Raw genomic sequence first — 21,519 nt, 5'->3', positions numbered from 1 at the left:
TCAGCTGATCAGAGAGTGCCAGCATGGATTTGTGAAAGATAGTTCATGCCTGCCAAATCTAATTGAATTTTTTGAAGAAGTGACTAAAATAGTGGACAGGGTCTATGGGTGTTATTTATATGGACTTCCAGAAGGCATTTGGTAAAGTCCCTCATAAGAGACTTTGATAAAGCTGAAGCCTATCGAATTGAAGACAAATTAATGACTCGGTTGGAAAATTGGCTGAGCAGCGGAGACAGAGAGTAGGGATAATGGCAGGTACTGTAATAGGCAGGATGTGACTAGTGGTGCCCCGCAAGGATCTGTGTTGGGGCCTCAACTTTTCATCGTATTTATTAACAATGAAATCAGATGATAGGATAGAAAGCCACATATCCAAGTTTGAGACACTGTAAGCAGTCTAGATAGAAGCATAAAATTACAAAGATATTAATAGATTAGGTGAATGGGCAAAACTAGCAAATGGATTTCAGTGTAGGTAAATGTGAGGTCATCCACTTTGGACCTAAAAAGGATAGAACAGGATACTTTCTAAATGGTGAAAAGCTAAAAACTGTAGAGGTTCAAAGAGACTTGGGGGTCTATGTATATAGATCATTGAAATGTCAAAGACAGGTACAGAAAATAATCAAAAAGCTAATGGAATGCTAATATTTATATCTAGAGGACCAAAATACAGGTACAATGTCTGAAATCCGGAATTCTTGGGACCGAGTCCGTGCCAGTTTTTGGATTTTGCCGGATTTCAGACAAGAAAATCAATAGTCTGAAATCCGGAATCCTTGGGACTGAATCCGTGCCGGATTTCGGGTTTTGCTGGATTTCGGACCTAGCCGCGGATCGAATCTGCCGGATTTTGAGTTTTGACCGATTTTGGACCTCGCCGATCGTCCGCTCGCCGTAATGTCCGGTTTTCAGACAATTCCGGTTTTCGGAATTCCGGATTCGGGACATGCGCCTGTATAAGGGGGTAGAAGTTGTACTGCAGCTGTACAAAACCCTGATTAGACCACACCTGGAGTACTATGAGCAGTTCTGGGCATTGAACCTTACGAAGGTTATATTGGCCTTGGAAGGAGTGCAATGTAGATTTACCAGAATTATATCTGGACTCCAAGAATTAAATTCTGAGAGATTACTAGAATTGTATTCCCTGGAATTTAGACAGTTAAAGGGTGATTTGATCGATGTTTTCAAGATATTAAGGGAAACAGATAGGGTAAATAGAAATAAACTATTTTCGCTGGTTGGGAAGTCAACACTAGGGGGCATAGACTAAAAATTAGAGCCAGGCCTTTCAGTAGTGAAATTGGAAACACTTCTACACACAAAGGATGGTAGATGTTTTGAACACTATTCTGCAAATGGCAATTGATGTTCAGTCAATTGTTAATTTTAAATTTTAAATTGATAGCTTTTTGTTAACCAGAGTTATTAAGGGATATGGGCCAAAGGTGGGTATATGGAGTTAGGTCGCAGTTCAGCCATGATCTCATTGAATGGCGGAACAAGCTCGAGGGGCCAAATGGCCTACTCCTGTCCTATGTTGCTTGAATCAATAAATTTATCGTAGTATACAGTTTACATTGTAAAAACAATGACACAAACCGAGAGTTGTGTAAACTGCACTCTGAAGTATTTGGATGCATGCACACTGAAAGATGAATATTGTGATATGACCAAGATTACAGATTTGAATAGATGGGGTTAAAAACTACATAAAATTAAAAGGAGATAATTTCGACAGGAAATTGCTATATGAGACTTTGATTGGATTCTCAGCTTTTCGTAAAGTAAAGGCTAAGGAAGAAAATAGCTTTGAGGCACTAGGGGGCAATGTGGATCTATGGCTAGAGCAGTATTACAATTCTATTTCAGTTCATAGCTTACCTCCATTTAATGCATAGAAAAATGCCTACCATCTAAAACAAAATATAAAATTGTAAGTGGTAAGATGAAATAAAATTGTACTTGTGATTGTGCCTATTGTATTATTGGGATTTCTATAAGTAAATTTGGATCATACAGCAAACTTGTGTTGGAAGGGAAATGAGCCTTGGCTCTCAAGATTCCAACTTTATTATGTTCTTGCTTTATGACAATTTTGCAATTCCAAGAATGCAGATATCCCCTGGCTTCTTTTCTGCACTACTGCCGTCTCCTAAAACCCCTCTTCCCTGCCTTCTCAGCCCTCACTCCCAGCAAAATGTGCGAGGAGCTCACGAACTTTCTTGTTACTAAGATTGAGACCATCCATTCAGTTGTCTCTGCTACATCCCTCCCTGCCCTAGCCCTGATGCTGGAAATCTGAACTAAAAACAGAAAATGCTGGAAATACTCAGCAGGTCGGGCAGTATCTGTGGAGAGAAATCTGAGTTTCTCTCTTATCTCCCCATGCTATTCCCATTTACAGCTCCTCTAGACCCATCTTTTGTTTCTTTACTTGTCCCATTACCATCCTGTTTTGCCTTGCACCATCGTCCCTTTTGTCATTTAATTTCTCCTGCCTGCCACCCTATCACAGACCTTGCCTTTTGTTTCCCCCCCCTCCCCCTTTTCCTACCTCAGCACCTGCTTAAAACCTATTATATCTCTGACGTTTTCCAGTTCTGATGAAAGGTGGTCTACCTAAAACGTTAACTCTGTTTCTCTCCACAGATACTGCCTGACCTGATGAGTATTTCCAGCATTTTCTGTTTTATTTCAGATTTCCAGCATCTGCAGTTTTTTGCTTTTGTCCCCATGCCTTCTCCGAGCTGATCTTGTCCATAAAACCCACCTCCTGCTTTTTTGACCCTAATCCCAGTAGACTGCTGACCACCCAACTTCCTTTACAATAATCGCTAGCATGGGAGCAAGTAAAGGGTTCCCTCTCTTCAGGTACTGTCCCCATCCCTTTCAATTCTGCCATCATCACCCCATCCTCAAAAAAACTTAACCTCGCAAACTCTCTCCTTGCAAACTATCGCCCCACATACAACCTCCCTTTCCTCTCCAAAGTCCGTGAACATGGTGTCACCTCCCAAATGCATGTTCATCGTTCCTGCAACTCCATGTTTGAACCTCTCCAGTCAAGTTTCCACCATTCCAATAGCACTGAAACGGCCCTTATCAAAGTCATAACTGACATCATATGTGACTGTAACCACATGCACTGTCCCTCCTCACCCTTCTCGACCTGTCAGCAGCCTTTGACACATTGTTAAATAATGCTTTTATTTCGATATTAAAAAAATTCTTTGCTCTAAAATGCAGCCATTATTTTCAAAATATAAAACTTTAAAAATTAGTTTTTGAAACAAAAAAACTGCACTACTTGGTCCGAGCTGAAAATGTTAAGTAGCTGCTTGTTTACAAAAAGGATTGTTTGTAGTTGTGAAACTCGAAATGGTTTACCTGGTGTTCAAACAGCAACGTTTCTTTCCTGTTTTTTCAACTCTCCCCCATTATGGTGTTTGAAAGTACAGAAGTGGTATGACTATCTTTTTAATTAAATTTACAGAGTTGGACCATTACACAGAAACCAGGAGTATTCTATAACTGCCCAAAAGGAAGGTTTTGTTTTGACTGCATTAGAGGGAACAGTTGGCGATTTTAAAGCTTTTGCATTAGCAGGAGTTACTTTTGAGGTAAGTTTAATTTGAAGCACTGTGCAAATTGTAATTTTAATTAAACACGAAGTGTGTTAATTTTGGCCTTTTAAAACATTTTGTTTTTAATTATCATTTTTGGAAGCTACTTATTACTGCAGTTTACCAGTCATTGTACAGATCTGGCCACATGGCACACAGCTTCATAGAGTCGAGTGTAAATGACTGTTAGTTAACACTACTGATAGTCAGGGATTTTGTGCTTTTGTTTGTCATAACGATATTACAAAAACATACCTTTTTTTTCTAGAATTCTTCAGAAATGTATTTTCAGAATGTATTTTAAGTTAAACCACTTGTTTAGATTTTAAATGGAGTGCTGTTACCACAAGTTTTTAAGGGTTTGAATTCTAAAGTTCCAAATGTAGTTGAGATCTGTATTCCCTTATGTCCTTTGTGGATTAACATTGAAGCCATAGGCTGCTCTGGCTTTAGCTTTTATCAAATAGATAGATGGGTCTGCTTGGCTCATTATTGACTGCAAATCCAAAAGTAATTCAGTGGTTGTGAAGCAGTTTAGGGTATCCTGATATAATTAGAAATGTAAATTCTTTAGATTGTTCATTATGCTGCTTTCATATTTAATTTCAAGGTCTTGCATTTTAAATGCCAACTGACCATACCATCCTATATAATAAATATGACTTGTATAGGTAATAGGTTTCATCAATTGATTAGACTTGAATAAATTGATGCTTTAATTGTGATATGGTTATAACATTCATTGTGAAATAAGTAGTGTTCATGGAATTGTAAATTTTGTTTTAATGCCTTTTTAAAATTATATAAATATGTTTAACGTTTTGTATAAACAGATAAAAACTGATGATCATCAGCCCCTTTCTGGAGTTCTATTGTCTCTTAGTGGAGGACAGTTCCGCTCTAATCTGCTCACACAAGAGAATGGCATGCTTACTTTTGCAAACCTGGTAAAGTTTATTTTACTTTGTCAAAAAATGAACTTATTTAAGCCAATTTTAAATATTGTTAGAGATTTTTCTGTTCACTTTGTATTCTTTTAGACGAGGGATACCAGTGTTGGGAATGGAATGCTTTCCGCTTTGGTTGGTAGAGTCAGCACAGCAGGGATCAGGTGCACAGTAAAACTCCCTTCACTCTGCCTTGACAATGTCCCTGCCCCTGCCTCGGATCAGCGTCCATTACTACACCAAGGTGACTTTATTGGCACTTTTCACACTGCCAGCTTGTCTGCCTAATTGTGGGTAGTTTTGTCCTGCGAGTTCATTAAGAACAGAGTTGAGACTGTCCAAACTAATTTCGCTTAGGACTCTTGCAACTAGCAGAGAGAGAAAATCATTATCTCTCAAATCCAATAACCTAGATTTAAAAAAAAAAATGATCTAACACACTTTACCACCCAGTCCCTTTTAAGTGTACTTGTATAAATTAATTTGGCTGCTAATAAGATAGAGTGAAACATATCTTTATCCATATTAGAACTGAAATGAAAACAATCACTGTTATTTTTTTCATCTAAACATGAAGTAATTGTATGCTGTTCCTGTATTCTATATTGGTGTGCAGAGTCCTGGTCAGTACTACTTCAAACCCATGATGAAGGAGTTTCGCTTTGAACCTGTGTCACAAATGATCGAAGCACAAGAAGGACAAACTCTTAAAATCAAAATTACAGGCTATCGGACTGCCTACAGGTTTGTGTGTGGGGTGGGGGGTAGCAATCTGTTTCTAAATAAGTGCTATTGGCCTTTTTGCTATGGCATAGGCAAGTTGTCCAAAATAATTGGCGTGTATATTTTGGTATGGCAAACCTGAGTGGGTGTGTTTTTATAATATGAGCCAGTAACAACTAGAATAGCTCATGTATGTGAATGCGATCTGGCATTATGTTACATGATTGCAAATCTGAACATTTTCCTGCAGAATAAAATTAAAATCTAAAATACTGTGGTTAGAATTACATTTTGTGAAAAGTCACACTTAATAGAGTAAAGTAGTGAAAGTGATGAGTTACAAGCATGAAACTAATAATGCATTTATTGAATAATGCTTCATGTTTGAACTTGACTGCAATCTGTTTCAGCATGTGTTAAAACCTTAAATAAGCTTTAAAAAAAATGATTGTGAACTTGTGTTTCCTATAGCTGAACTGGAGTGGAACATTTTTAAATAAGTGAAACTCAATCAGTGAGTGCAAGTGCTTATCTCTTGTATATTAATATGGGATGAACCCGTAGTGCTCAGATTTTCCCTATAATTTCAGCAGGGGAAGCAGTGGCATATCTCAAAGAAGCACCGCAGACCATTAGGTTCATGCCCTGTTGCTCCACACAGCGTACAGTGATCTCTGCTGTGCTGACTGGAAGTCAAGTATTGCACAGAGGGAATGAGAGGGAGAATCACTCTAAGCTGTTGTCATGAACTTCTTTGCAGCTACCTTCAGAGGAGGCCTAGGGAAATGTCTTTCAGCCAGGAATAGTGTGTAGCACAAAAAGACACACATTTTTTTTTAAAAAAAGACCCACGTTTTCTTAGAAAGCTAAATTCTGTTCAGTTGCAGGATAAATAAATTGGCGTATTGAACTACATTGTCACCCTGCTATCGACTTTATAATGTTTGTGGTGCTTTTGCTGTTCACTGTTCTCTTATTGCCATTTGAGAGTCTGTTCTGTAATAAAACACCCCGCCACAGACTATGTGAAGGACACCAATAATGAGCCTTGAAAGTGAGCAATTTTCAAAATTACCAGTCTTACCCCTTTGAGTTCTGCAGCTAGATGTTCAAATGCTGTGTTACTTTGTATTATTGTGTGCTTTCTCTCTAGATTACCCAAAAAAGCTCTGTATTTGATTATTAAATGTATTCTGTAAAATATTCAAGAACAAATTGCAGACAGTATTATTTTGGGAAGGTTATTTCTTGAGATGTTATTTCTTCTGATTGGCAATCAATTCATAATATCTGTCTAAATTACTATCAAAAAAGTCTAAAACATCCATTTTTTTTTTAAAGCTGTTTTGGAACTGTATCCTCACTAAATGGGGAGCCTGAACAAGGAGTTGCAGTAGAGGCTGTTGGCCAGAACGACTGTAGCATTTATGGAGAGGATACAGTGACTGATGAAGATGGAAAATTCCGTCTCCGTGGTCTCCTGGTAAGGTTTAACAATTTGACTCTCAGATTTAATTCTAAAAATGTTTATTGAAGAGAACTTGCTCATGCACTTTTAATATTTATTATTCAATTTGATAATGTATTAAAACAATAAAAAAATGGTGTATGGTCAAAATTCACATACAGTAATGTAAATCGCTGGTTTTCCAACTTTATTGTACGGGGAACCCCTGCAGAAATTGTCACAATCACATGGACCCCCTGCAAATATTGACATACTTCTTGTTGGGAGAGAGACTGGATCAACTGGGCCTTTATACACTGGAGTTTAGAAGGATGAGAGGGGATCTCATAGAATCGTATAAGATTCTGACGGGACTAGACAGGTTAGATGCGGGAAGAATGTTCCCGATGTTGGGGAAGTCCAGAACCAGGGGACACAGTCTTAGGATAAGGGGTAGGCCATTTAGGACTGAGATGAGGAGAAACTTCTTCACTCGGAGAGTTGTTAACCTGTGGAATTCCCTGCCGCAGAGAGTTGTTGATGCCAGTTCATTGGATATATTCAAGAGGGAGTTAGATATGGCCCTTACGGCTAAAGGGATCAAGGGGTACTGAGAGAATGATCAGCCATGATCTTATTGAATGGTGGTACAGGCTCGAAGGGCCGAATGGCCTACTCCTGCACCTATTTTCTATGTTTCTATGTTTTATTGAGTTTACAGCAACTTGCAATTTCTGTAAGCAATAAAAATGCAAATGTTGGAAACACAAAAGCAAGTCAGACAGCATCTGTGGAGAAAGGAAAAATGGTTAATATTTCAAATCTCACTACCCTTTGTCAGAACCAATAGATGCTAAAGATGACCATCTTATCAGGGAAAAGGTAGTGGGGGGAATATGTCCAGATAAGCCAGAAAAGAAAAAGGGGAAAATTGCGGTTGGAGGCTTCCTTCATACGAATGCCTCCGACCCGAAAGAAATCTACGAAAGTACCTGTGGTCCCGGAGGAATGTAGGATCCCGGTCGGAGGCCTAGATTCACTGTGCAGCGCATGGGGAGATGTCTTGTCAGGTACGTGCATGCTGGAGTCACGTGGGCCTGGACCACCAATTGCTAGGCAGTATGCTCGTTGATAAAAATGGAAACTCCGTTTCTACGAGTTCCCATTACTATCAATGAGAATAACCCCCTGAAACACAGCATAATAAATAAATAAAACACCTTGCATATTTAAAATGAATTGAAATTAAATGTTTTAGAAAAAATATATTTTTTTTTGAATTTTTTTTTAATGTGTCTTAATAGTGTTAATAAATTTACCTTAATGGACAAGGATTTTAATATAACAGTGTTTAAATTAAATTTTTATATGTTTTAAAACTCTTACGCTGGTAAAAGTAAGCTATGCCCTTGCTTTTACCAGGCGTAAAAGTTTGAAGGACATTCTCTGGGCATGAGTTGGGCAAATAGCCCAATCTCTCCCACGCAGATGTCCTTCTCCCAGGGATGCAGAGGATCTATACAGAGAAATCTTGACAGATCGGGAAAGCCGGTTTTCGGTGCAAGCGCATCGCGCCCCGAAAACCGGCTTTTGCGAGGCCTCGCTGGATCCGTGCACATTTCGTACGCACCCAGCGAGGCAGGAATTTTCGTCAGTGATTTTCTCACCCCTTTCCCCTTGCTTTATTCCTCCTGATGAGCTGTTCATCGGTAACATCTAGATTAGAAGATTCGAAACGTTAATCGTTTTCTTTTCTCCGCTTTGGTTGTAATCTACCAAAATTCCCTGGATTCTGGGGAGGTCTCAGTGGATTGGAAAACCACAAATGTAATGCTCCTATTTAAAAAAAGGAGGCAGACAGAAAGCAGGAAACTATAGACCTAATATCTGTCGTTGGAAAAGTGCTGGAGTCCATTATTAAGGAAGCAATAGCAGGACATTTGGAAAAGCGTAATTTGGTCAAGCAGAATCAGCATGCTTTTATGAAAGGGAAATGATGTTTGACAAATTTGCAGGAGTTCTTTGAGAATGTAACGAGCAGGGTGGATAAGGGGGAACCAGTGGATGTGGTATATTTGGATTTCCAGAAGGCATTCGAGAAGGTGCCACATAAAAGCTTACTGCATAGGATAAAAGTTCACAGAATTAAGGGTAATATATTAGCATGGATAAAGGATTGACTAACTAACAGAGTCGGGATCAATGGGTCATTTTCCGGTTGGCAAACAGTAACTAGTGGGGCGCCACAGGGATCAGTGCTGGGGCCTCATCTATTTACAATCTATATTAATGACTTGGATGAAGGGAGCGAGTGTAATGTAGCCAAGTTTGCTGATGGTACAAAGATGGATGGGAAAGCAAGTTGTGAGGAGGACACAAAAAATCTGCAATGGGATATCGACAGGCTAAGTGAATGGACAAAAATTTGGCAGATGGAGTATAATGTGAAAAAGTGTGAGGTTATCCACTTTGGCAGAAAAAATAAAAAAGCAAATTATTAATTAAATTGAGAAAAATTATCAATTGCTGCAGTACAGAGGGACCTGGGGGTCCTTGTGCATGAAACACAAAAAGTTAGTATGCAGGTACAGCAAGTATTCGGGAAGGCGAATGGAATGTTGGCCTTTATTGCAAAGGGAATGGAGTATAAAAGCAGAGAAGTCCTGCTACAACTGTACAGGGTATTGGTGAAGTCACACCTAGAGTACTGCGTACAGTTTTGGTCTCCTTATTTAAGGAGGGATATACTTCCATTGGAGGCAGTTCAGAGAAGGTTGATTCTTGAGATGAAGGGGTTGACTCATGAAAAACGATTGAGCAGGTTGGGCCTGTACTCATTGAAGTTCAGAAGAATGAGAGGTGATCTTATTGAGACATATAAGATACTGAGGGGGATCCGACAAGGTAGATGCAGAGAGGATGTTTCCACTCATGGGGGAATCTAGAACTAGGGGGCATAGTTTTAGAATAAGGGGTCGCCCATTTAAAACTGAGATGAGGAGGAATTTCTTGTTTGAGGGTTGTACATCTGTGGAATCCTCTGCCCCAGAGAGATGTGGAGGCTGGGTCATTGAATATATTTAAAGCGGAGATAGACAGATTTTTGAGCGATAAGGGAGTAAAGGGTTAGGGAAGTGGAGCTGAGCCCATGATCAGATCAGCCATGATTTTATTAAATGGCGGAGCAGGCTCGAGGGGCCAAATGGCCTGCTCCTGAACTATTTCTTATGTTCTTAGATGCTGCCTGGCCTGCTTTGTGTTTCCAGCATTTCCTGTTTTTCTTTCAGATTTCCAATCTCTACAGTATTTTGCCTGTAGTTTCCATAAGCAATCTTGTGTCCCCTATGTTCTAAGACTTGCAATCTTATGTTGTGAATAGGAGTAGTATGCCACAGGATTAACAATGACATTTTTCCCAATTTATTTTGTACCACTATTGCAGTCCTATTCATTCTAAAAGATGATGGCCCAGAAATTGCGGTCCGATGCCTCCATTTGCAGTCCAGCGTAGGGTCCCACATATTCCAGGAGCGTATATGCAGCCTGGGATCACATGGGCCGGACCAACCAATGAAAATGGCGGATCCCTATTCACAATAATGGTGAGTTCCGTTTTTACGGAGATCACCATTTCTATGAATGGGAATACCCCCCAAAACACACACATCTTAAATAAATAAGAAAAACACTTCACATATTTAAAATTAATTGAAATTGAATTTAATGAAATGTTTTCGACAAAAAATTATTCTTTTAATATGTTTTAATAGGGGTAAAAATAAACTTACCTTAATGGACAGGGTTTTTAATATAAATATTATTGATAACATTTTATTTTTCTATCTTAAAATTCTTACACTGATAAAAGCAGGCCTTGAGTAAGAGTTTGAAGAACATTCGCTGGGCAAGAGTTTCTCCGCCCGCGAAGGACTTCTCCCAGGGATGCGTTGGAACTGTCAAAAGACAGTCAAAAAACTGAAAAGTTCTCAAGTGCCGATTTTGGCCGCATGCGCATTGCGCGCCAAGAACCAGCACTTGTGGGGCCTGTATGGATGCGTGCATACATCATACGCGCCCATACAGACTGCGATTTTTGGCCTGATATACAGTATTACCAGACTAACATTAAGGCTAAATTTACATTGGTTATAATCACAAACAAATAGGAATACAGCAGGAATAAGCAATATGAATGCTTAACTTGTACATTACTTTAAACTATCTTCAAAATAAAGTGTTCAATTCTGAGCCCTTTTCAGAATCATTTCACTCTGCCCCATGGAGTTCTGTCTCCCTGCTGAGTCTTGGAAAACAATTGATTGACATGAGAGAACTGGAATAAAAGAATCGAAACACAGTACTTTTACGCCAAAAGTCTTTCATGTCACAGTGTTACTTTCCAGACATCCTATTTTAGATAATGATTATGTCTGCTTCCCTAGTCTGCAAACTAGCATTCGTGAACACTTGCCTGTAAACAAAACTATTCCTAATGTTGGTTGGCAGTAGTTGAAGCTGACAGAGCACATACTCGTTTTCTTTAGGAGATCACTATTTTGATTAGCTTGACTTCAAAGACTGCTGGAGTTCGGTCCAGGCAACCCGATACGGTCCTCATGCTACAGATATCATGAGCATCGTCTAGAGATGCTGCTGGCTTTCAATGTATATTGACCAACTTTTATGTTGGAGATATGACCAGGGATTTTACATTTTGAGGCTCTGCTTTCATCATATCCTGTCCTAGCTTGTGAAAAGCAGTGTCAGCTACTGAGAGATAAACAGTGCATTCATTGCAGAAAACATTTTTATTGGTATACAGTAGCAGAAATAACATGCTGTTAAGCCATCAAGTACAAACAAATTCAGAATTCTGATGACTGACAGAAATTAGATGATCTTGGCGATCCCCGCAGAGACTCCCTTGGGTCTGAGCACCCCCATTTGCATAGATGAAAAGATTTAGTAGAAAATTATTACATAACAATAGTGAAAGTAAATTATATATGTTTGAATAGTTCTCAAGAAATATTTGACATTTTTTGCATAATTTTGACTAAATAATATTTGGGAAATATTCAACAATTATCAATGGTAAATTATATCGATATATAATATTTATAGGTGCATGTACTAAAATTATATTTAAACCACATAATTAGACCTATAAGCCCTTAATTTTGTTTTGCAGAGAGTTAAACTGATCATTTTGGTAGTAATGTAATGGATTATATTTCAAAAATTCAATTCTCTTCTTTCTTGGAAGATTATTTTGTTTTGCCTCCATCAGCGTGGGAACATGCATAACCTCCGATTACTGCTTCAGTGCAGCACACGTTTGAGTTCAGAAACTCATGTGGAACATTTTGGGCAAGAAGCTATGAGGCAAGGTGTGTTGGAGCATAGATGCATTGCGCCACATTTGTGATGCTCCTACATGTTCAGCATTTTAAAATGTGAATTAGCTAGTCAGTTAGTAAGTGACATTACAGTTGGAATTCCTCATCGATGCTTCTGTTTCTAACGCTCGGAATCAAAACCGGTTTAACAGAAAGCTGCCTGATTATTTTTCCTGTCTTTTCTCTCTAGCCTAGTTGTGTGTACCACATCCAGCTGAAAGTTGAAGGCAATGATCACATAGAAAGGGCTCTACCACAGTATCGAGCCATACAGGTTAGTTGAATATGGAATTTCTTGTGTTTATATTTGAAGGTTTCAGCCACATTTTTAAAGTTGCTGCTCTCTGCCTGACCATGGCTGTAGTGCCAGAGTGAAAAGAATAATTGGAGCCCAGAAAATTGGACAGAGATCCATATCGCCAGATCTATGCCACTGTTTGAACATAATCTTCCAGCTGGCCTTTTATGCTGGATGCAAGTGCTGTCAACCAAAATGGGTTAGAGCTTTATGACATATTTAAATTAAACATAACATGATTGGGATTTAGCTGTACACTACTTTTGTCCATCTGGACTGGGCCTAAGAGGACATCTATGAAAAATGGAGCTCTTGAAGATACAGCAGCTTTCTGCATTGCTTTTTTCCCATAAAGTTTCCAGTTTTGCGGTTTGTTGTGTCATATCAATTAATTAAAAAAAAGAAAATGAAAAATTCTGATCGTAACAGTAGATAATGGAACCCAAAATAGCTGAAAATGTATATATTAATTCTTTGAAAGAAAGCGCTGACAAAAAAGAGACATTAAAAAAAAAAATTCTTACAATACAATCTTTTGATTGGAGCTCAGGGAGGCATCTATGTACAAGCTACAGAGTCCTGTGGTGGTCAGCAAGTCATGTTAAAATTGATGACGGGGATTGGTTTTGAAGCGTATATAGTATTTCATGGTTGAAGTGGTAGAAGATTGAAAAGCGTGTTACAGGGATTTGTAGGCACCAGAGCTGGACTCCACACCTGCCATTATAGCACCAAACATATCTGCAGGTCCTGTCACACCTACCTGGCAGTGATCAAGGGGAACTAACTCTTACAAGTACCATCACAATAGGGAGCCGGTTAAGGAACTGTGCCATCAGCCGCAAGGACACCTGCAGCCAACCTCCATTATAGTGACAGCGCCATCAGTGTTCCCATATTCGGTTTCCAGGAGGGGATGAGCTGCGTTTATCAGCCTATGTGCTGCCCACATGTGCATCACAGATGACTGATGAATATCTCGCACTTTTATTTCATGTCCCACTGACGAGCAGCATAAATTGCCAAATACTACTGCATTTCCCAAAGGAAGCGGGTTTGCTGACGGTGACCATTTGGCAACAGGTTCCGGCTTCTCTAGCAATGCCACTTGCTCCTTTTCAAATGTGTGCTGTGACTCACTTGTTAATTCTCAAGCTCACTGACTGTGTAGCTGTGCCATTGTTTGCAAACAGTGGTGAGGGGGTGCAGAGAGCTACAAGATGCTTCTTGTTCTGGGCTGCTGACATATTGCTCATCTAAACCTACAATGACAGAAAATAAAAAAAGTTACAATCTGATTTCAAGGCACACTCAACCAAAGCTTGCATTAATTGTGTTCAGGTAGCTCTGGCACCTGCCTGAAATGAGCACCGGCACCAGTCTAACCAGTGGCCCTTATGGGGACCATGGGAGGCCTCTGAAGAGCTGTCAGGTAAGTTTTTTTTTTAACTCGCCTTAATGTGAGCCAGTTGGACCAAGAGTGCTCCTCTTGCCTCCACATTAATACTGCTGGGCCACTTGCCCCTTTTCCAGTTACCTCCTCCCTCCCTCCCTGGACTTGCCTGAGGGCCGCTCGGCTTCTAAGCCAGCTGAAATTCGAAAGGCCCAGTCCGGCGAGCTGTGTCAGGCAGCTCGACGGATTTATTCCAGTGAGGCCCCTGGGCGAATTTAAGATGGTCCTCAGGCCTCTCTCTTCTGGCGTGTGAATCCAGCCCGCTGACCACGTCACTCCCATTTATAGGCACTATCCATATCGGTCCTATTTGTCCAGCTATCCTGCAGGATAGGTTCATTAATCAGATTGTTAATTTATCTGATCTTTATGGAGTTTTCTGTTTTTGTTTTAAGGTTTCTCAGCAGAATAAGTATTGGCTTGAGATAGTGAACCTCCAGAAAGTATGCTTCTATGTGGGCGAGACAATTTTGTTGCTTGCCATATGCATTTGAGCTGTCAAGTTTAGTAACAAGCTCTGAGGACAAAGTTTGTCAACAAAGTTATGCCATTCTGCCAAATCTGTTAATATAAAGGCCTGTTTGTAGCTGTAGCCTATTTGGTTTAATCCTAGTTATTTAAAATATACATGTTTTTACATATAATCTAAAGTTTTATAAAATAATATATAGCCGTTTCTTGTTTGAAGCATAATGTAGTTCCTCTTCCATTATACATGCTACCAGATTAAAATGGGGTTAGTGGTGGACATAAAATATGGCTTTATAAATCTGTTCTACTGCCGACTTGATATTTATAAAAATCTTTCTAAAACTTCAGTGAAATATAATCCTTGCCTTTTTAAAATATACATTTCATCAGTTTAACTACCACCAAAAAAATATAAATATCCCACAGGAAACTAGCCCCAGAGTAGATGCTTTTGTGTATAACATTTTGTTAATCATGCTGCAGTAGAAACAAATCTGGTAACAATAAAAATCTAATTCCTTTGAATTTTCTTTTGTACAGGTCGACAGCAGCGATATTGATGGTGTGAATATTCTAGCATTCCGACAAATTAATCAATTTGATTTAAGCGGCAATATTATCACTTCACCTGAGCACCTTTCTACTTTGCGGGTAAGTCTTGTTGATTTACTTGCAAAAGTGCTTACCATTCTTTTTTTCTTTCTTCTGGTGTCCCCAATTCCTGCAACTCAAACAGCTAGGAAAACAACCTGATCTTAGCCTTTCGTCAATGATGCTCTTCCATTTTGCTCCTGAGAGACACGAGAAAGAGAACTAATGTGATGACTGTTTTCCAGTTTTTTCTTCCCGGGCTTTCCTGTGATGAAGTATCTGGCTCACAATTTGTGACTCCCTCCAGTAGCAGGACTGAGGGGATGGAGTCTGTGGAGTATGGAATCAAACTCCTGGTGGCATCCTGTGCCGCACTCTAAGTGCCCCAATATGCTGTGCTATTGTAAAGCTGCTACTTAGAAGTTACTGTTTTATGAACTAAACAGCATTTCAAAATCTGTAAATGTATGCAAATATTTGAAATCTTTAAAAAAAAATGTAAGTGTAAAATGGATATGTTTAATTTATTCAGGTGGTGCTGTATAAAAGTGAAAACCTGGATAACCCCATTCAAACTGTGTCTCTGGGGCAGTCTCTTTTTTTCCATTTCCCACCACTACTAAGAGATGGAGAGGTAAAAGACATTTGCATTCTTTAGAACGGGACAGCATTGAACTAAATTATGTAAATGCATGCAAATACTGAAATAGCTTTTGTTGGTCTAATAGTTTGCTTTCCTTGTTGTAAAGGAATAAACTGCTTTATTGCTTACCTTGTTGCAGAATTATGTAGTTGTACTGGAGTCCACACTGCCCAAATCACTGTATGAGTACATCTTACCCCAGATAGCCTTCAGCGCGACAGGCTACCACAAACACATTACCCTTATGTTCAACCCTTCGGTAAGTGAATGAAGAATGATTCTGAGATTCTTCAGAACGTGTGTGTGAATGAATTTGTTTTCCCACAGTAACATCCATTATAATTGATTGTTGAATGTGTTTGACTTAACATTGAAAGATTCAGTGAGAGATTCATGATTTTATTCGTTTATCTGTTACTTGGAAGCGTTGCACTTTGCTAAGGATAAAATTAATTGAATGCAAGAGCTTGAAATGGTTATTGAGCAGTGATCTTTAACCAGGTGCACACTGGGTTGCTTCACCCTTTTAGATTAGTCTGTTCTGAAGACCGTAAAGCCTAAATCGTTTAAATTTATTTTAACTGAATCTATTGTTGCCTAATTAGATTTAACCGAACTTAACAAAAGGTGCTTTTTCAGCAGAATTTGGTTTCTTGTCAATTGGGCATGCTGGAAATGATTCATCTGTCCTATTTGACTATGAAACACTGGTCTCACTGAAGTAGTTTTAAATATACTGGATTTTATAATGGCTTTATACTGCTACTTTCTCATTGATATAAGGCAGTTTTAGGTGGTGCCAACACAAAAGTAGCAATGTAACCAGGAGGCTGCCGAGCATGGAAAAGCTGAGTTTGCACAGAGTGAAGTATAACTCCAGTCTTAGAACTTCAGGATGCTCAGAGATTGGTATATTAAAGTTTTTGAAATAAGATTAATGAGAGTCGACTATTCCAGTGCTCTCCTAGCCAGCTTCCCATCTTCCACCCTCCATAAACTTCAGGTCATCCAGAACTCTGCCGTCCATATCCTAACCTGCACCAAGTCCTGGTCACCCATTACCGAGCAGCAGTTTTGGATGAACTTCAGTTATGAAGGGTGGTAGATGGGTGTCCAGCCAGAAGACCATTGGAATATTAGAGTCTGGAGGTAACAAAAGCAAGGCTGAAGGTTCCAGCAACTGATGGGCAGGGGCGGAGAAGAATGATATTATGGAGGTGGAAATGGACAGTTTTGGTGATGGAAAGGATATGGGGTTGAAAGCTCAGCTCGGGTCAAATAGGATGCTGAGGTTGTGAACCATCTAATTCAGTTTGAGACAGTGACCAAGGAGGAAGATGAAATCAGTGGCTAGCAACCGGAGTTTGTGGCACGGGCCAAAGATAATGGTTTTTTAAGGAAACTAAGAATGGGCAATAAATGCCATCCTTGCCAGTGACGGCCATATCCTGAGAATGAATTAAAAAAATATATATCAACATGCTGGGTTTATCTTATTGGAGCCCATAAACTGTACTATGAACTGTCATCTTTAACTATGATTAGAATTTGTTTTTATAACCAAATTCATAGTGAGACTTTCTTGCATCAGTCATTGGGAATAGTCTACAAATGTTTCACGACGTGTCCAATTTTTGCATTTTATGGGAAAAATAATGTGGTTTACAACTATGATTTGGTTATTAAACTCTGGAATTTTTCATTTTTGGAAGAACTGTTTTGTCTGATTTGGTTTAGATGCAATTTTCCATCACTGCAATAGTAATCTGACTAAATGATTGTGTAATTGAGGGAAAAGTGCTGAATTCTTGTTTGCATTTGTTGAAATTCTATGAAAGCATTGTGCTGTAATGTGAGTTTTATGAAAGTCAAAGTAAATGGGTTTGACTACACATTACACAAATGGATTTTTGATTTATAGTGACTTTTGTATATCTGAACTTTCATTATCCACTTGGACAGCTCTCTGAGCAAGTTCCAAAGCTGCTTCTTTCAACATATGTGGAGGGGGGAGTATATGAGAGAGTCAGTCACTTTTTTTAGTTAGTACCTACTTGCCTATTTTATAGTATGCACCTAAATCACACACACGCACACTAACAAAAATGTCTTTCAGGGTCACAAACTTGTAGCCACCTATATTTATTTATTAATTGAAACCAATTATGTTGCCATCCCTTTATCTGTTTCTGTCACCAATACAATAAGTGATGGTTTGGGAAAAATGTTACTGTAGAATGCAGTCTCACTCTGCTATATTGTCTATTTCCAGAGAAAGCTACCCGAGCAGGATGTTGCCCAGGGATCATACATTGCTCTGCCTCTCACTCTGCTCCTGCTGCTGGCAGGTTACAATCACGATAAGGTAGGCTTCTGTTCCAAGCTCTTAAAATTATATATGGATTCCATGCAGCTGGGAGCAGCATATGGGCATTTTATTGCAGATTTTATGGTAGAAAATAGCTTTTTTTTTAAAGCCAAGCTACTGAAAATTAATAACAGCTGTATACAAGATTATTATATGAACCATTCATGGCAAATGATGCAAATAGGGATTCAAGTTATGATGCAAAAAGTAATCAAATCTCCTAATAGTTGTCCAAATTAACACAGAAAATTAGGACACAAACAAGCTTTTCATTGTAGGTTCAAAACTATAAAATCTGTTCGGAGTAATTCCGTAAGCCTCTGCTGGAACCCATTAGACAAGAGCATTTTAGTGTTATAGTCCTATCTCAAATCCCCTCTGCTTTTTCTAGCAAGGTTTCACTCCAAGTGTTGTGCCAATTGCCCCAGTTATGTTTGTTAAGTTGGTGTCATTTACTTGATGCATTTCAAAGAGACTGTGTGGTGACTCATTCTACAAAGAATATAAAAATGACAACTGATAGTTCTTTCTTGGGCAGTCCCTCGTATCGAGGATGACTTGCTTCCACGCCCAAAAAGGGATGAGTTCACAGGTGTTTCAATGAAGGACCTAATATTCCAGGTCTCGAACTGCGTATTGAAGGGTGAAAGATGCCTGTGCGTGGATTTTTTTACTGTATGGATTAACCAAGATGACTGGAGACCAGCTCTGCTACACGGACCTACTGCTCACACATATCGCAGTGTGGGCTGGCCCTTGCTGCCACTGGGCCCTTGCCTCTTCTGGGCCCCAAATTCGTGCCTCTCCTGGGCCCCGATCACATCGTTTTGCAATCTCTCGCCGCTCCTTCGCCCCGACCTTGCCGCTCCTGCTGTCCCTGCCCACGCTCCAATCACCGACATGGGTTATGGTGACATCCAGTCCAGCCGCCCTCTTCACAGCTGTCGCCCTCCCGGACTGGCTCACGCTAAAACTTGCAGTGGTATGCTCCTTTTATGGTCCCGACCTGCCACTGATGACCTTTCGCAGGTCGGGGCCGCTACGTTGTCTAGGGGCCGTCGCCACCGCTCCTTTTATAGTTTCAGGAGCGGTGGAATGCTAACTTACCGGGTGGGATGTTCCTTTTCACAGTGATGTTACATCAGGATTGGACCTCTGCCTGCTGCTCACTGATTCAAATGAATAAAGACAAATATATTTGAATTAATTTTTATCTAAATGTTATTGATTTTAAAGAGAATGCCCGCTTCTTTGGACTATTTTTGATTTGTGCCTTTTTAGAAACTGAAAAATTCAACAACTGCATTTAATAGAAATTCTTGTGGGATAATAGAACGCCCAGTATATACTACCTGTGAGAAGCTACCTATTGTTACCAATCAAATACACTTGTGGGGTTTTCACTTTGTGAATTCCATTGATACAGTAGAGTTGAGGATATATTTATAAAATATTTTAATTTTAGTGTAAATCATTAAAAGTTCAGCGGGAGCATTAATATTCTTCATTGGAGCCGTGAGCTGTTTATATCTCTAAACAACTGACCCCAATCTTCAAACTCCTGTAAATAGAATTGTGTTAAATTCTTTCAGCCGCACTAGCCCCAGATAATGTTATTAGCAAGAACTGGTAACTCATCCAGTTGCTTAGTTCGATGAGGCAATTATAAGTCCTTAAAATGTGTTCTTAAAATTTTGTAAACTAGGAATGAAAATACATTTTTAATGCTTCAGCATTGTATAGTGATAGTGCCATAAAATGCTTGAATGTGGCAGATTTATAGCAGGAAAAAGATTTTGTTGTAATGTTATCTTACACACACTGGATGTATTTCATTTGTACCACATTTGATCTGAAAAGCAATTTATGCAGTCCAATTTCACGTGGCATTAATTTTTCTGGCAAACCATGGCGCTCTTATCTACAGTGTCACGTGCAATAATGAATTTATACACTACATTGTGCTATTTTGTTTGAGCTGGTATTTCTTCCCCTCTTTGTATTTTGATAGTGGACAATAGTTCGGTCACACACGCAAATAAATTGATGCTATTCTTTTCATTACTTTACTCACCATTATTATTTTTGGATTACGGACACCACTTCTTACCTGTTTATTCTTTTAGCCTGACCATTATGGGGAAGAATTGCTCTGATCACTGTGTAATGAATTCCTGCAAACGTTTTTGAATACATCACGATTTTGTTTGTTGCATATTAGCGACCAGCGCAGATCTTCCCTCCACATTATTCAGACCAGGCTTGCCAGTAGATTTTCCTGTTAAAAATTAACAATGTGCAAGTTAACTCATAACACTGTTTAAAGGCCTTCCCCATATTTAGTTCTAATTCAAGTATGATTTAAGATAAAATTTCATCATTAGGATTTCATTCCTATCTAGGTAGTCAGTTCAGAGTATTATGTATAATGAATGTGACCTTTTCTTTTCCCCTGCAGCTCATCCCATTGCTGATGCAGTTGATAAATCGCTTACAGGGTGTGCGGGCACTCAGCCAAGGTGGTTTAGATGGTGTTAGTCAGGAGGAAGCGAAGAGACAAGCCAAAAGACCAAAGACACGGCGCACATAATTACCAATGAATGAACTGGCTGAGCTCAGTTCCATGCAGTTGCGGAGTCCCTGTTCAGTGTGTGGTTTGTTCAGTGAAATATGTCCATTATTGTTAAAATCATTCATCGTTACATATTAAGAGTCTGTCTTTTTACTGCTAACCTCCACTGACCTGAACTAAAATGTGCTTTGATTGTATTTATATTAAAATTTGGGGTTGCAGTTGTTTATTTTTGATCAATGACCTGAATTGTTTTAAAGATTTCAGAAGCATATTAGTGGAGCAGAATTTTGATAAAAGAGGCATGTTAATTTATTTTCACTCTTATTAGAACTCACGCAATAAGCAAAACCATGAAATCAATGCTGCCTGTTTTATAATTGGTTGTACTGTATATTTGAACTGAGCCATGGTAAAATGAGAGTATTTGACAAACGGCTGTGGTGCATTATTGAACACACTGGAAAACTGAAAGATGTTGAACCCTACATTAAAAAATATTTTCACCATTTTATTTCCAGGCTAATTTTGCTTTGTCAAATAATGGGACTCTGGGTCATTTCTCCTTGTTTTGTTGCAAATATTCTCATGGATTGTCACTTCACATCTTTTAAGACCGCAGTAATTAACTTGCACTTTTAGTTTGTCTCTTTGGGAAATGATAGCTGAATGTACAATGGTCTACTACATTATTGTAAATCTGTTTTATTCTAATTACTCAGAATGCTTACAGAAAGTATTCTTTGCAGAAATTTTGTGTTGGAAACCAAGTCCACGGCTAAAAACTTAGTGCATTTGGGGCTAGAAATTTGGTTGTGTATTGTCTCTGTTAGCGCCCCGGAGGGGCAATAATGCGTTTCGAATTATTTACCACCAGTTTCCAGCGCCCCGCCGGGTAATTTGCTGCCAGTTTTGCAAAACTCTACTGCCTAGCTCTAATTTAATTCAGATCATGATGTCAGTCATCGTGCAACG

The 21,519-nt window shown here is 39.1% G+C and overlaps 1 protein-coding gene across 1 annotated transcript in view; it reads left to right on the top strand.

Annotated features, from left to right (window-relative positions):
• Window positions 1–21,058, top strand: part of nomo (nodal modulator) — a 78,412-nt gene extending 57,354 nt beyond the window's left edge. Inside the window, exons 22-31 of the mRNA XM_070900938.1 lie at window positions 3,503–3,629; window positions 4,466–4,579; window positions 5,196–5,323; window positions 6,644–6,785; window positions 12,339–12,422; window positions 14,911–15,021; window positions 15,494–15,595; window positions 15,744–15,863; window positions 17,877–17,969; window positions 20,431–21,058. Coding sequence (XP_070757039.1) covers window positions 3,503–3,629; window positions 4,466–4,579; window positions 5,196–5,323; window positions 6,644–6,785; window positions 12,339–12,422; window positions 14,911–15,021; window positions 15,494–15,595; window positions 15,744–15,863; window positions 17,877–17,969; window positions 20,431–20,562 — 1,153 coding nt within the window. The 3' untranslated portion in view covers window positions 20,563–21,058. The remainder of the gene's footprint in view (window positions 1–3,502; window positions 3,630–4,465; window positions 4,580–5,195; window positions 5,324–6,643; window positions 6,786–12,338; window positions 12,423–14,910; window positions 15,022–15,493; window positions 15,596–15,743; window positions 15,864–17,876; window positions 17,970–20,430) is intronic.
• The last annotated feature ends 461 nt before the right edge of the window (window positions 21,059–21,519 follow it).

The sequence above is a fragment of the Pristiophorus japonicus genome, chromosome 15, assembly GCF_044704955.1.
Source record: "Pristiophorus japonicus isolate sPriJap1 chromosome 15, sPriJap1.hap1, whole genome shotgun sequence".
In the NCBI taxonomy this organism is placed as follows: domain Eukaryota; kingdom Metazoa; phylum Chordata; class Chondrichthyes; family Pristiophoridae; genus Pristiophorus; species Pristiophorus japonicus.
This window is presented reverse-complemented; position numbering and strand designations above follow the sequence as displayed.